General features: G+C 57.0%; 1 protein-coding gene across 1 annotated transcript in view; it reads right to left on the reverse strand.

Moving 5' to 3' along the window:
• The window catches only part of NOTCH3 (notch receptor 3), a 29,740-nt gene extending 15,704 nt beyond the window's left edge, over window positions 1–14,036 (reverse strand). The window contains exons 1-18 of the mRNA XM_039867657.1: window positions 13,834–14,036; window positions 11,229–11,307; window positions 7,831–7,973; window positions 7,413–7,751; window positions 7,198–7,320; window positions 6,873–7,106; window positions 5,936–6,091; window positions 5,669–5,854; window positions 4,931–5,044; window positions 4,587–4,700; window positions 3,814–4,047; window positions 3,583–3,693; window positions 2,920–3,112; window positions 2,697–2,848; window positions 2,380–2,493; window positions 1,767–1,922; window positions 623–848; window positions 6–207 (exon numbers count right to left, since the gene is read on the reverse strand). Of these exons, the coding sequence (XP_039723591.1) occupies window positions 6–207; window positions 623–848; window positions 1,767–1,922; window positions 2,380–2,493; window positions 2,697–2,848; window positions 2,920–3,112; window positions 3,583–3,693; window positions 3,814–4,047; window positions 4,587–4,700; window positions 4,931–5,044; window positions 5,669–5,854; window positions 5,936–6,091; window positions 6,873–7,106; window positions 7,198–7,320; window positions 7,413–7,751; window positions 7,831–7,973; window positions 11,229–11,307; window positions 13,834–13,945 (2,988 nt within the window). The 5' untranslated portion in view covers window positions 13,946–14,036. The remainder of the gene's footprint in view (window positions 1–5; window positions 208–622; window positions 849–1,766; window positions 1,923–2,379; window positions 2,494–2,696; window positions 2,849–2,919; window positions 3,113–3,582; window positions 3,694–3,813; window positions 4,048–4,586; window positions 4,701–4,930; window positions 5,045–5,668; window positions 5,855–5,935; window positions 6,092–6,872; window positions 7,107–7,197; window positions 7,321–7,412; window positions 7,752–7,830; window positions 7,974–11,228; window positions 11,308–13,833) is intronic.
• Between the last annotated feature and the right edge of the window lie 1,069 nt (window positions 14,037–15,105).

A 15,105-nucleotide genomic window follows, 5' to 3' on the forward strand; every position in this document is an offset into this window, starting at 1 on the left:
CCCACCTGGCACTGAGTGCCAGTGAAGCCCTCGGGACAGGTACAGCGGAAGCCGGAGTGGGTGGCAGTGCAGACGCCCCCGTGCAGACAGGGCCGCGAGAGGCAGGGGTCGGCCTCGTGCTGGCAGTGTGCACCAGTGTAGCCAGGGCGGCAGAGGCAGCTGAATGAGTTCACGCTGTCCACGCAGGTCCCACCATTGAAGCAGGAGCTGGAGGAGAAGTGAGGGTGGGTCAGGCCCCTCCCCTCTCACAGGTCCCGCCCTCCCTCCTTGGCCCCGCCTAGCGTTGGATGGGTACACTCTCTGAGTACTATCCCCACACCCACCAAGAGGGGCTGCAGCCCCAGGAGAGGCCCCGTCCTGTCCCTCAGCCACAATTTACCGGGTACTTCATTCAGCATTAAGGTGAGAGCCACGTGGAGGCCTGGCTCTGGCCTGGCCTTGCCCCCTTAGGGACCAGCATCTCTAAGATGACCCTGCCACTTCCGAGACAGTGCCCCATCACCATCAGAGTCCTGAGGTGGATGCCAAAACGAGGACCGCCCCCCTTGTCCCCACTCCTTCTCAGGTCCTGTGCCCCACCCGATGCCAGGGTCCCTGAGCTTCCAGTAGAGTCCCCATCCACCTGGGGCTGCAGTTGGGCAGGTCCTGCTCACAACGGAAGCCTCCATATCCTGGGGGGCAGGTGCAGGTGAAGGAGGCCACGTGGTCAGTGCAGGTGCCTGGGCCGCAGGGGCTGCTCAGACACTCGTCCACATCGCGGGCACAGCGGGGGCCAGCAAAGCCAGGGAGGCAGGAGCAGGAAAAGGAGCCCACATGATCCTGACAGGAGCCACCATTCAGGCAGGGGTCTGTGGTCAGAAGAGAGGAGGTCTGGTCACTCACCTCACCAACGCCCCCATCAGCCCTGCCTGACCTGGTCGTGCCTTCCATAGCAGGGAACTTGGGAGGAAACCAGGCTTAATTAGGAAGGGCACATTTGGTCAGAGGGATCAACTTCTGTCCCCTCTGTTGCCTCACCGCCCCCCATCTCACCTATGTGGAAGGGGAAGGAGTTGGCAGAACCAAAAGGTCCCTTTGGGCTGCCAAGCACATACTGTTACTTGTGTCTGCTTAATTCCTGGACTCAGCACGGGAGGCCTGCTGGCCAGTAGAGTGGCCACTGGCCACACTTAGTCCTTAACGTGTGGCTGTTTCAAATTGAGATGTGCTATAAGTATAAAATACACATCGGATTTCGGATTTCGAAGACATAATATGAAAAAAAAAACCACTAAAATATCTTAATAGCTTTATATTGATTACATATTGAAATAATACTTTTTATATATTAGGTTAAATAAAATATATATTAAATTTAATGTCACCGGTTTTGTTTTTGGGTTTTTTTACTTTTTTAATGTGAGTACTAGGAAAATTTTAATTGTATATGTGGCTTGGGTCATTTGTCTATTGGACAGCACTCCTAAAGAACTTAATGGGAGTCTATTCTCTCATATTTTACACAAAATCCTAATTTGCTTGCTGTCAGAGATAGAGTACAGGCTTCAGAGTCAGACAGGTCTGTGCTCCAGTCCCAGCTTTGTCCCCTCATCTGCTACATGACCTCAGGCAAGTCACTGAACCTCTTTGGACCTCAGTTCCATGAGTAAAATGGGGAAAGTAAGAGCACTATGAAGATGAAGTGAAAGCACAGTGGCCGGCAAATAACATGACTTGACGAACATGTTTCCTAAAGCAGCACCCCTCAAGGGCTCCCCCAAACTCACTGGGGTCACAGTCATCGATGTCCTGGTCACAGGAAGGGCCACTGTACCCCCTGTGGCAGGTACAGCTAAAACTCCCTGCCAGGTTGGTGCAGGTACCATGGGATCCACACGGTGAGGGGCTGGCACACTCGTCTACATCCTGCTGGCATCTCAGGCCTGGGCGGGAGGAGTAAGATGACATCTGGGGTTAGAGGGGGAAGGGGAGGGTCTGAGAGTACCTGTTGCTGAGGAAGAACCTGATGGCTAAGATAGGAAAACAAGCTATGCTGTGATTTGCCTCTAGGTGTTTTGCACCTACTGTTCTAAAACTTTCTTCTTGCCTCAGTGGGCGGGGAATGCATTCTCTGATTGAGGTCTGCTGTTCCAGGAAGCTGTCTCCAAACCCTCAGCTCAGAGATCTAGCTTCCCCAGCTCCATATCCCTTCCTCTTCTCCAGAACCGACCACAGAGGCTATGAGTACCTGTGTCCAGCTCTGTCCCTTCCCAGAAGGAAGCTCCCTTAAAAGGCAGGGCCAAGGGTGAGTCCCCCTCTGGGTCCCCAGCATCGCCCGGTATGCGGCAGGGAGGAGAGAAGGTGAAGTAGAGTTGGAGGAGAAAGAAGCAGCTTGTGTACCTTGCCAGCCAGGGGGGCAGGAGCAGATAGCCGGCTGGCCAGGAGCAGACTCACAGTGGCCCCCGTGCTCGCAAGGGTTTGGGGTACAGGGGGACAGCAGCTCACACTGATGACCTGTAGAGGGCAAGCAGAGTAAGATAGTCTCAAGAGATTCTTTCTTTCATCAGCCCCCAGGGTCCCCACCTTGATACCCACATTCCAAGATGAAAAGAGGAAAAGAAAACAAAGAGAAACATACAGAAGGAAGAGAGTGAAACAGGAAGTAAGAAGGAAGAGGGAGGTGGAGAATCCTGGGGAGGGAAGGTAGGGACACACACCGTGGACACCAGGGGGACAGATGCAGTGGAATCCCATTCCATCGCTGGTGCAGGTGCCGCCAGCCCCACAGGGCTGAGACTCACAGGCATCTTGAGCAAGGCTCTGGCTGCACTGGGGGCCACTCCAGCCAGGCTCACACTCACAGCGGAACCTGGAGGGGGAGGCAGTCAGGGCTGGCATGTGGGCAGGGGTAGGGGGTCAGGGGCTGGGGAGAGACCTCACCCTCCAGGTGCATCGTGGCAGACACCGTGACTGCAGGGTTCTTGGGCACAGGGATGGCTCGGGGGAAGGCACAGTGGGGGCAAGGAGCCAGGTGGGCAGAGGCAGCGGAAGCCGTTTTCCCCATCCACGCAGGAGCCTCCCTCGCCGCACGGGCTGGATGCACACTCGTTGATCTCCACGTTGCATAGGGGCCCTGGGAAGCATGCAGGCAACCTCATCCCAGGACAAGGACAACTGAGCCAGTGGGGAGGGACAACCTAGCCCCATTTAGCATGGCCACACCCTTGAGCAAAGACACTCTCATTCTCATATCAACTCTTGTGAAAATTAGAACAGCCGCCTCCTGAAACCAGAGCTACCTTCCCCCAGATCATCCTTATTCCCAAACTTGCATAAAGTCACTTTCATTTTCACGAAGGATTACCTTGGCCCCACTCAGAAACATTCCTATCCAATCAGGACACCACCTATGTTCCAGGATAAACTTGAGCCGATATGGGGACAACCTCATACTGATGAGAGAATGCACAACCTCAGGGCAAAGCGTGGACAATCTTGTTGGACAGGCGAATGCAGAGAGAGGGGCAAAACCCAGCCAAGGAAGATGGATGATTTCACCTTCACCCTCTAAAGACCTCCTTTCCATGGCAGCCACTTGCCCACCTGTGAAGCCAGGCTGGCAGACACAGTCGTAGCGGTTGATACCATCTCGGCAGATTCCAAAGGTGCAGGGGTTGCTGGCACAATCATCTATGTTCACCTCGCAGTTCACACCTGGGGAGGGGGAACAAGACATGGGTAGCCACCGCTGTGCCCTACCAGGGGCACCATTTCCAAATCCTCCGTGCCCCTCCGGATGTACTGTTCCTGCCCCAGCCCGGCCCCTGGTCCCACCTGTGGTGCCAGGAAGGCAGCGGCAGAGGTATTTGTCCACCAGGTCTAGGCATTTGCCCCCGTGGCGGCAGGGCTGGCTGCGGCACTCATCCACCTGACTCTCACAGCGCGTGCCTGTGTAGCCCGGGGCACAGGCACAGGAGAAACTGGCAATGCCGTCCACGCAGCGACCGTGGTGGCACGGGTCCGGGGAGCAGTCATCCACGTTGAGCTCACACAGTGTGCCCTCGAAGCCTGCGGGGCCACAAGGTCAGACTCTGCCCACCTGCCAAGGTCCTGTCCATCCATAGTCATGGCTCCAACCAGTCCTGTCTAAGCTTTACCTCAGGCCTTGCCCATCGAGCCCGGAGGAGGCAGGCTCAATTCAGGCCCTGTCCTAATTGGCCTCCACTCCATCCAGCTCTAGGTTTATTCCAGGACTCGCCCCTGGTCAAGACCCTTCCAGTTAAATCCCACTCCCAGCTATGGCCTTGCCTCCAATTTTTACACTATCAACCCTGTTCTGCAAACGGGGACACACAGGAGGTGCCTGGGGATACAGTGTGTTGGATACCACCCATCCAGTTACCAGTGCCTAGTCTCTTGCCAGACCCTTTGGCCCCAACCCATAGCCTTACCTCAACTTAAGTCCATCGTTGGCTCCGCCCCCTGGCTGCCATTGCCCCTGATTTGCTGTGCCCCGCCCCCAAGTTTTCTCTCAGGCGGTTATTGGCCCTTTCCTCCAGGAGCCCTGCCTTCAGACTCTTGCCAGCCTGGCATTGACCTGCCCTCACCCTCTGCGCAGCGGCACTCGTAGCCGTCCGGCTGGTCCACGCATTTGGCTCCATTCCGGCAGGGTGTGCTGGCGCACTCATCAACATCCAGCTGACACATGGCCCCGCTGAAGCCTGGGGTGGAGAATGAGGTGAGCAAAAGCCCAGACAGGGTCAGAGCAGTCACCCCTCACCAGCCCTTGTTTGGGTGGGAAGCCCATTTACTTATTTTTAAATTAATTTCGATGTTGTTCAGAACGTGGTTTCCGCTAACATGGTCTCATATGCTCCCATTCTGGAGCTGCTGAGCTGCTGCCCCTGCAGGGACCTGTGTTCTTCCGGCTCCCTGGACCCAAGGTCCTCACCTGAGGGGCAAGTGCAGCTGAAGCCATTGACTCTATCCTTGCAGACTCCGCCGTTGACACATGGGCTGCTCTGACACTCGTCCAGGTCCACTTCACAATAGGTGCCTGTGAAGCCTGTGGTGGGTTGGGGGATGGGGGAGGAGGAGGATTAGGGCAGGGGAGACTACCATCCAAAGGGAGAGCAAGCGGGGAGGTACCCCCCTTTCCACTTATAGATGGTTCCCCTGAGCCTTGGCCTTTGCCCCCAGCCCAACACTAGATTCAGTTTTCATCCTCAGGCTGGCCCCTCACTAAGCTGTGGTCCCAATATGGACCTTGCCTTCAAACCACCCTCTTCCCTCTCCACTCCACAGACTATGCCCTGTCCTCAGCTCCCAGCCCCAGGACCCACCATAGCCGTGTGCCCAGCCTTAAGTTCTACCCCAGTATTAGTGGGAGACTGTCTGCCGGCTCTGGCTCCACTTAGACCTAATTCTAGTCCCCACCCCCATATTGTCCATGCCCCCCAACGGATCCTAAGGTCAGCTGTAACCCCAGCCTGAAGTTCTACTGACTCCATGTGACAACACATCTGGCCTCACACAAGATTCTGCTCTGGCCGCACCTCCACCTCATCCCAAGCTTCAGTCTCTCAGCGTCCTCTCCCAGACACAGTTCCACCTGTGTTCTCCTCTGTACCCTGCTTGCAGGTTCCCCCCAACCCCCACAGGCCCTGCCCATGCCACACCCACCACGTACCTGCCATGCAGATGCAGGTGAACTGGCCTATGCGGTCGAGGCACGTGGCCTGGTTGCGGCAGGGCCCAGATAGGCACTCGTTGACATCCGTCTCACAGCGTGGGCCGGTGTAGCCACGGCCACACTGGCACAGGAACGAACCCTGTGTGTTCACGCACCTGCCCAGGTGCTCACACGGGTTGGCACCTGCAGGAACAGGCACAGCTGGTGTGGGCAGTTGAAGACCAATGTATCCCCACCTTCCCAACTCAGAAAATGACCCCTCACCAATGGAGCACTCATCCACATCCTGGTCACATGCGCCGCCTGTGAAGCCTGGTGGACAGGTACAGATGGCCCGGCCATTCACCGGGTTCGTGTCGCAGATAGCATCCTCATGACAGGGGTTGCTGACACAGGCGTCATCCAGATGACACAGAAGCCCTGGAAGGGGGCAGGCAGAAATCAAGGGCAGACCCTCCAGCTCTGTCCAAAGTTCCCACAGCCCCACATAGTGTTTGTGTTTTGTTTTTATTAACCCAGAGTGTATTTAGTAGCTATTTTTTTCCCAGCCATTTATTATGAAAAATTTCAAACATATAGAAAAGTTGATTTGTACGCCCACCGCCTAGATCCAACTACTATAAGATTTATCTTTTTTTCTGAATCGTTTGAAAATGAATTGGAAACATTCACATATTGTTTTTCGTATATTTATTTATTTATTTATTTTTATTTTTTTATACCTACAGCACGTAGGCGGTCTCCCATCCAAGTACTAACCAAGCCTGACCCTGCTTAGCTTCTGAGATCAGAAGGGATCAGGCGTGTTCAGGGTGGCATGGCCGTAGACTCACATATTGTTTTTAAATTTGTTGCCTCTTTTTCTGATTATAAAAGGATCTTACCTCAAGCCTTTGCTTCTGTAGTACCCTCTGCCTGACACACCCTTCCTTCCATTTCCAAGTCCCCCTCCCATACACCTTCTCTGACCTTTGCCGTTTCCAAAGGTCCCCTCTCTTTCTCACAGTATAGCTGTCTATTCCCATGGCTTTTGCCCTGGACTATATGCCACCCTCCTCTTAGGCCTCTTCCAGGCTTACCCTTTACTCCAAATTTGGCCTCCAGTATAATCACTCAAACACTCAAGTCAGACACCATCCTTGTCCCAGCTCAAGAACCATTAATGGCTCCCTTGCTGCCTACAGGGGAAACAGCTACTCACCAGTCTTGCCCATGGGGCAGGCACAGTAAAAGGAGGCCACGCGGTCATGGCAGGTGGCCCCATGGAAGCACACAGCCGTAGCACAGTCGTCGATATTCTGACTGCAGCTCTCACCAGTCCAGCCATTGACGCACACACAGCTGTGGCCACCCAGTGTGTTAAAGCAGGTGCCCCCGTTGTGGCAAGCGTTGGGCTGCAGCTGACACTCATCCACGTCCTCTGTGCAGAATTGGCCTGCGGCACAGAGATGCACCAGTCCAGACACGCCGACTGTGCATGCCCACCCAAGGTCTGCCGCTCAACTCCCTTCAGCCCCAGTGCCCACCTGTCCACTCGGGAGGGCACTGGCAGTTGTAGGTATTGACGCCATCCACACAAGTCCCCCCATTTAGACATCGGTGCCCTGGACAGTCATCCACATTCACTTCACAGTTCTGGCCCTCGAACCCTAGCATGGGAGGAGAAGGCAAGGATGGTCACTGCCAGGCTGGCCAGCTGCTCCCCCACTCCTGCTGCCTCCCCTGAGAACAGTTCCCTCACCCGGAAGGCAGGCACAGTCATAGGTGAGGTCACCATTCTGTCTACAGGTACCCCCATTACGGCATGGTGAGGGAGCACAAGGCACTGCAGGGTTCTCACACAGTGGCCCTGTGTAGCCAGCTGGGCACTGGCAGCGAAAGGAACCAGGCGTGTTGAGGCAGGTGCCACCATGACGGCAGGGCCCGCCCACTCGGCACTCATCCACATCACTTCGGCAGCTGCGGCCCTGGTAGCCAGGTGGGCAGGAGCAGATGTAGCGGCCATCTGGCCCCACTGAGCAGCGGGCACCATGGGCACAGGGACTGCTGAGGCAGGGATCCGGCAGGGAGCAGTCAGGACCTGGGGGGACCGGGAGAGGGTGAGCTTGGGCAGAGTACACCCATGGCTGCCTAGGGCTCCCCTCCAGATCATCCCTTACCTCGGAACCCACGGGGACAGCGGCAGGAGAACCGGGCAGTGCCCGCTACCACTGAGCTCTGGCAGACACCTCGGCCAGCACAGGGGCCCGAATGGCAGGGATCTTCCAACTGGCACCGCTCACCCACCCAGCCTGGTGGGCACCTGTGGGCAGAGACAGTTCAGTGGGGGCAAGAAAGCTCCAGACACAGAGATACACACAAGACAGGCTAACAGGCAAACAGCAATTAACACACTCATTTATTCATGCAAGTATTCACTGAGCACTTACTACATTCTTAGCTATAGGAGTACAGCAGCAAACACAATAAAAGTGGTCCCACCCTCTTGATGCTCACAGACAGATTAGGCCAAGAGAAGATACACAAATCATGAATTAACAACATGCTAGCAGGGAGTGGTGAGGGCCGTGAGGGCCATGAGGTCCATGAAGGGTATAGTACAGAACGTGAACTCCGGAAAAGAAATGTCCACGTCTCAGAACATGTGACTGTTACCTTATTTGCAAAGAGTCTTTCCAGATATAACTAAATGACAGATATCAAGATGAGATGATCCTGGATTTTCCAGGTAGGCCCTAAATCCAATGACAGGAGTCCTTTTAAGGGAAAGGCAGAGGAAGATTTGGGAGAAAGAGGCCGTTGGAGGCAGAGATTGGAGTGTTGCACCCACAAGCCAAGGACCGCCTGGAGCTACTAGAAGTAGAAGAGGGAAGGAAGGACTCTCTCCTAAAGCCACTAGAGAGCACGTGGCTGCCAACATCTTGATTGCAGACTTCTGGCCTCTGGGACTGTGAGAGTAAATTTCTGTTGTTTCAAACCACCCAGTTTTGAGTAATTTGTTATAGCAGCCACAGGAAAGTAAGACACAGGATAATGGGAACAGAGTGGGAGGAAGGCAAATATATTTTCACAGACTGAAGGAAGGGAGTGGGCCATGGGACTGTGTGGGGAAGTGTTCCAGGCAGAGGGAACAGCAACTAAAAAGTTCAGACTCCAGAAGACAACCTCCCAGGCACACACAGACAGACCCAAAAACATACATACACAGATACACACATAGAGGGACACACCAACTCCACATATTGGCCTGGCAAATACTCGGATACCAACCTACGGGCTGGGTCACACATATGGGCAACTCTCACCTGGACAGACAGGAGGACCCCAGAAGTCCTCTACTCCTTTTCTGGGGACACATACACCCCTTTTTTCCACGGAGGGTAGGAAGTAGACACCAGTATTAATGCCTTTTTGTTGGGGGGAGACCCGCAGCCCCCTCCCCAAATTCACCAAAGCAAGCTGGATGGAGTGTGAGGAAAATATGAGAACTGGGAGGATGGTGACCCTAAGACTGGAAATCTCCAGGTTAAAACTGGCTGGATCAGAGGGGCCTAGAGAGGGTCCAGGGTCCAGGCCCCGCCCCTTAAGCTGCCCACCCCTCGTGCCGGTCCCTCCCTCTCGTTTGTCCAAGTCACTGAGGGCTAAACTCCAGCAGCTGACTCAGTCCTTAGCGTCATCCACAATATCCCCCCACCCCGGCTCCCAGCGAAACAGGTCAGGGCAAGGCCGGGCGGGGGAGCAGATAGTGTCAGGAAGGTAGGGCCCAGCTCCCAGCCCCCTCCCCAAAGGCCCGCAGGGCAAGGACGGCCGCAACTACCGTGTGCCGGGAGGGGGCGCGCTGCACCAGGCTCCCCTGACTGCTGGTCCCACCGCTAGGCAGGGCGCGGCAGCGCAGCCCCCTCCCGGCGCCCGGGGCGGGTTCTCACGCTCTGCGCCCCGCTCCCCTGCCGACCGGTCAGGCCGGTTCCAGCCTCCGCCCGCGTCCCGCCCCACCGCCTGGGTTTCGGGGGAGACCGACTTAGGCGTGGAGTTGGCGGGGGAGGCGATGACTGGAAGATAGAGACAAGGGCTTGGGAGCCTACTTTGAGGGGAAAGACTTGGGGGATCCATAGGGCAGTGACAAATAGGGCCATCCCTAAAAGGATACGAATATTTGGGACCTTGAAAGAGATTGGAAGTGGGGCGCGGGAAATAGTTCCCACGGCCTATCTCTGGGGACTGAGCCCGCTCCACTCCGGGAGATCCAGGCTCCAGGAGCCTGCGCGCACCGGTGATTCACCTGTCGAGGGGCGGGGCAGCCACGGGCGCATTCACCTGTCGGCAATATTCCAGACACTGAGCTCCACTGTGCAGGAGCCCCGCACCGCGGCTCCGCCTCCCGGGCGAATGGCTCCAGGTCAGGTCGCACTTTTCCCCACATCCACCATTGCAGACTCCCAGCCCGAGGAACCCACTCAGCTAGGCTAATCTCCCCCACCCATGAGCTCAAATGGAGCTCCACTCAAAGTGCGTGTATAATTTCAAAGGGGCTCTCCTGGGTCTAAAGTCCACGTTGTTAAATGAATACATGAACGAATCAATTAATGGCTACCAGCTGAACTGCTATTACTAATGACATTCTAAAAGGAACCAAGCATTTCCCCATAATCTTGAGAGGTTCCCCCTTAAGGCACCTACTTCCTGTGTCTCTACCTTGTTATTTATGATAATAATCCCTATTTATTGAGCACTTACTGCATGCTGAGCACTATGCTGAGTTCATTGTATGAAGGACTATTTAATTCTGTATAATCAACCTCCTAAAGGAACTATTATTGCTTCATTTTCCGGATGAAAAAATTGAAGCTCAGAGAGCTCGAAGCACTTGTTCAAGGTAACCTAGACCCAGAATTCAAACTGAGCTCTGTCTGCCCCTGCTCATCTCTCTCCTAGCCTCCGCTCTGCTTCACCCAGCCCTCCATCTTTCCTCGTATTATCCAACAACCCAACTCTTGGGCCCCTTTGCGGTAACGAGCCAAGGAAAGCACCTCTATCTCACAAAGGCAGTGAGGTTCAAAGAGGGGACATGACTAACCCAAGGTCACACAGCAATAAGGTGGCAGAGCTGTATTACAGGCCTCTGTGTCCCCACCACAAAATCCTGAGAAGGGGAGGGTGCAGATGGCGTACCCACAACTGCCAAGCCATTGCTATTGGTCCCTGAAGATTTGCTGATTGAATTATAATGACCTCCATCAGGAGCTTTACATGTGATCTCAGGCAGCTGAGAATCCTGTGAAGTTGGGGTTACTGGGCCCATTTTCCAGACCAGGACACTGAGGCTTATAGAGTTGAAGTCCCAGTCAGTCAGCGATGTGACGTGGGATTTGAACCCTGGCCAGGCAGACTCCAGAGCCCCTGGTCTCAATGCTGCTGATTCTGATTGGGAAACAAGAGGTTGCCCGAGCCACACACACGTAGGTAGTGGCAGAGGCATCCACGGTGGACAGAGGCAGGGAGGGAAGACAGACCGCCTCCCCACACAGGGCCCACTCATGGCTTAGAGCCAGGCACTCACAGGCAGGCAGCCTCTCGGGAGGGCAGCTGGGTGCAGCGACCTCCATTCGCACACGGGCTTCCGTCCAGGCAAGGAGGGGCTGTGTGGGGGGCAAAGGGAGGTGGGCGGGTCAGCCAGGAGCCCAGGAACCCTAGCTTGGAGTGACAGACCCCCACCTTCCCTCCCCCAGGCAACAGCTGCACAGAGCTGGGGGTGTCTCTGCGGGTGCAGGGAGCCCCCGCATCTACAGTTCCCACGCCCCCCCCACCCTGGCCCCAGCTGTTGGGGTTGCAGCTGTCCCTGCCAGCTTGAGCCCTGGGAACCACAAGGTAGGGTTGGGCAGGAGAAGGCACTGACTTGTGCCAGATGTGGGGGCTCAGGAAGCTGCCAGAATGGGGGGTGCTGAGGCAGGAAGTGAGGCGCTGAGTGTTAAAGAAAGGTCTGGCTGGGTCTGTGTGCCCAGATCCTGGGGTAATAGAGGGGCAGGGGCAGGGAGTCCTGGGGCCATGGGTCTCCCTTCCAGTGATGTTGGGCATCTTCTCTGGTAGGGCAGCCCTACGTGGTGGCTCTGGGGAGAGAAGCCGGGGCATGTACCCCAGGTGCAGCCAGCATTGGGTGTTGCAGGCATAGGGTGTGTAAAGGGAGGGGCAGCTGGCACAAGACATGTGCTGCCCTGTCCAGCGTCCCCATCCCTGAGGGCTGTGTCCCTCTGGGGTGTGGCACAATCTAACTGTCCTGCCAGACAGGTCTGGGGCATGGTTGGGTGTGAACTAGTGGAGAGTTGCATGTGCTGACAGGTGGGGGGCCACTGTGTGTGTGTGCGTGTATGTGTGTGTCACAGAGAGACAGAAAGATGGAGGGAGATGGAGAAAAACAGAGACAGACATAAAAAAGGAAACTAGAAGCAGGCAGACACAGAGAGAAGGAGATAGAGAAGGGCAGAGACAGAGAAAGAGACAGTGAGAGACAGGAGGAGTTGAGCTAGACATGAGAATGGGCCAACATGGTGTATGTCTCCTTTCTTAGGAGGACAAGCAGAGACAAGAAACTATCACCCAGACAGGGGTCTGTGGGTGTTTGTGAACTCACACTGGGGAGCACGTGACCCAAGCTGTGGGCCTCAATGAGCTCTGGGCTGTGCAGGCACATGTGCACGTGCATGACGTGCATGACGTACATGGGTGTATAGATGTGTGTGCCACATACGCAGGCTGGGTCTGTCTGTTGTGCATCCATGTATATGAACTCTGTATTTGGGTGTACAGCTGTGTGTTCGTGTGCACAGGTATGTCTGTATATGGATTGGATGTGCCTAACTGCATGTGTGAGCTGGGTGTAGGCATGCCTTTGGATCTGTGTCTTTCTGAGTGAATGCAGGAAGCATGTGCGAGGCCTTCGGTTGATGCACGTCAATATGTGAGCTGTGTATATCTGGGTGTGTCTTGCGTGAGCTGGGTGTGCACATCTGCGGGTGTACTGTGTGTGTGCACGTCTACATCTTGGTATGTGTGACCCAGGGCTGTGTATGCTCGCTGGCCCCGCAGGAGTGGCCGCTCCTGCCCGGTCCTGCTAGCTGGGGCCGGGGCATAGGCTAGGGAGGCCAGTTCCTCCCGCACCCCCACCCTTCCAGCGCCCAGCCCCACACCGGCGTGCCGGGACCCCTGGACAAGGCTGCTGGGCCCGCGTCCCTCCTCCGCCGGCCAAGCCTCCCTTTGGGGGGCTGCGCCCGCGCAGCCCCCGCCCGGGCCCCGCCGCCCGTCCCGCTTTGTCTGGCAAAGAAAGCGCGAGGCCGGCCGGAGGGAGGGGGTGTCTAGACGGCGCGGCCATTGTCCCAAGCGAGGGAGGGGAGAGCCGGGAGGGGGAGGGGCGGGGGGCCCCGGCCGGCTGGGGAGGGGCTCGGGCTGCGGGGCCCAGGCGCTAGAGCCCGAGAGAAGCACGTGGGCTCGTGCCCCCCTTTCTCTCCCCTCCCAGGGCAAGAACGGGGTCCCGGGGCCAACTGGTCCCGGCGGCCAGGGGAGGGAGCGGGGCCGCAGGCTGGGGAAGGGGCGCGGGCGCCGCTGCGGCTCCGACTCCTGTTCCGGCTCCGGGTCTTGTAGCGCTCCGGCCTGGGAAGTTTCCTATGAGTTTAGAGCTCCGAGAACTTCGCGCCCCCTCCTCGCCTCCCGCCCCGCCAGGCCAGCCCCGGGTGGGTCGGGGGGGGGGTGGGGCTTTTGTACGAAGGGTCACCGCCCTGGGGGTATTTGGGCTCCAATCATGACCTTCCCAGGACTCCAGATGGGCGTGGGTTGGGAGCGAGCCCCAGATTATTGGTACCCCTCAATTTTGAGTCCCTGATGCCAGCACCTCGAGCTTTCACTCCCGGATTCCTGGGTCCCTTCATCCCCAGCCCTGATCGTTCCTGGGCCCCTATGCCTTGGGCATCTGGGGCCCTGCCCCGCCTCATTCTGAGTCTGTCCCCCAGGACTGGGACGCCGCAGCCCCGGGCTCCTGCGCCCCTGCCCCTGCTTTGGTCCTTGGCTCCCAGGCCTCCCCCCAGCAGCAGACTCGAGGTCCTTGCACTCCGCTGCAACCCACTCCCCGTCCCCCTCACCCAGTCTGTCCAGCCCTCTAGATTCCGGCCCCTCACCTGCAGCCCCTGGCCCCGCTAGCAGCAGCAATAGGGGCAGCGCCCGCACAGACGGCAGTGGCGGCAGCGGCGACATCAGGCGGCGGTGGCGGGCCCGGGCCCCCGGCCCCATGGCGGCCGGCTGCGACCCTCCCTCCTCCCTCCTCCCTCTTTCCCTGGGCTCCGTGCGCGTCCGGGGCCAGCCTCCGCGCGGCCAACTTCGCCGAAGTGAGGCAGCCGGGCCGCCCCGCCCCCAGCCCTGGCGGTTCGCCCCGCCCCCGGGCCTGCCTTGCTCTCCCCGCCTCCCGTCCGGCCTCCCGGGGTCCCAGCCCACCTTCCATCCACCCTCTACCTACCCACGCTGCCTGGGGACTCGCGGACCCTCAGAAACTCAGGCCCGCCACGCGGGAAGACGCAGGACCAACTTGTAGTGGCAGACACATGCAGCCTGGTGAATATCCCCGTTCCCAACACGCCCAGAGCCGAGGACACATTGGGCCAGGACATAAACACGAACCCCCCCAGACACCCTGAAACTGAGGCTAGGCATGTCCTGAGAGGATCACGAACACACAGCCACCACGCACAAATGCAGAAGCATGCACAGAGCCGGGATTTAAAATTTGAAGCTATAGCAAACCCGAAACTCAGGCCCAGCCAGGCCTTGAGCCTGAGGCCCCATATGTAGCCTCTGATCTCAAACACACTCTAGGAATCTCATGCATACGGGCAAAAACACACATACACACTCCTTCGTACCCCACTTCCTCCTCTCTACCCTGTGTGAACCACGAAGGTCTACCCCAATGCCCCAGCCCCCAGCCCCACCCCATACCCACAGCTTTGCCACTCAATTTGATCAACTACCTTTTCCAAAATGTCCCCATTGTGAGAATGGGACCTCTGAAAGGCCCCAAGCCTACCCCGGAAGGAGTTGTCATTCTTGGGGGAAAAAAAACAGACACAGACACCTACAGGCTCAGGGCTGGGCCAGAGGCAGAGGCAGAGGCAGAGTCTCAGGAGAGCTCAAAGAGGGGTTCCTGAGGGCTCTGCTTGGTGTGTGGGGGGGGCTACTTATTTTTTCATTCATTAATTCAACAAGTAGGCATAAAGCTCTAGCTCTGTAGGTCTGGCTTTGTTCCAGGGACTGGGGGTGCACCTTCCACCCTCAGAGAGAGCTTCCCAGAGGAGCGTCCAACGGAGCTCAGCCTGAGTGAACTGAAAGGATGACATCCCTTCAGAGGGACAGTCTTGCACCCACAGGAGGGGGCAGAGTCTGGAGGGAGAATAGGC

Source organism: Pteropus medius, unplaced genomic scaffold, assembly GCF_902729225.1.
Source record: "Pteropus medius unplaced genomic scaffold, Ma_sr-lr_union100, whole genome shotgun sequence".
NCBI classification, from domain to species: domain Eukaryota; kingdom Metazoa; phylum Chordata; class Mammalia; order Chiroptera; family Pteropodidae; genus Pteropus; species Pteropus medius.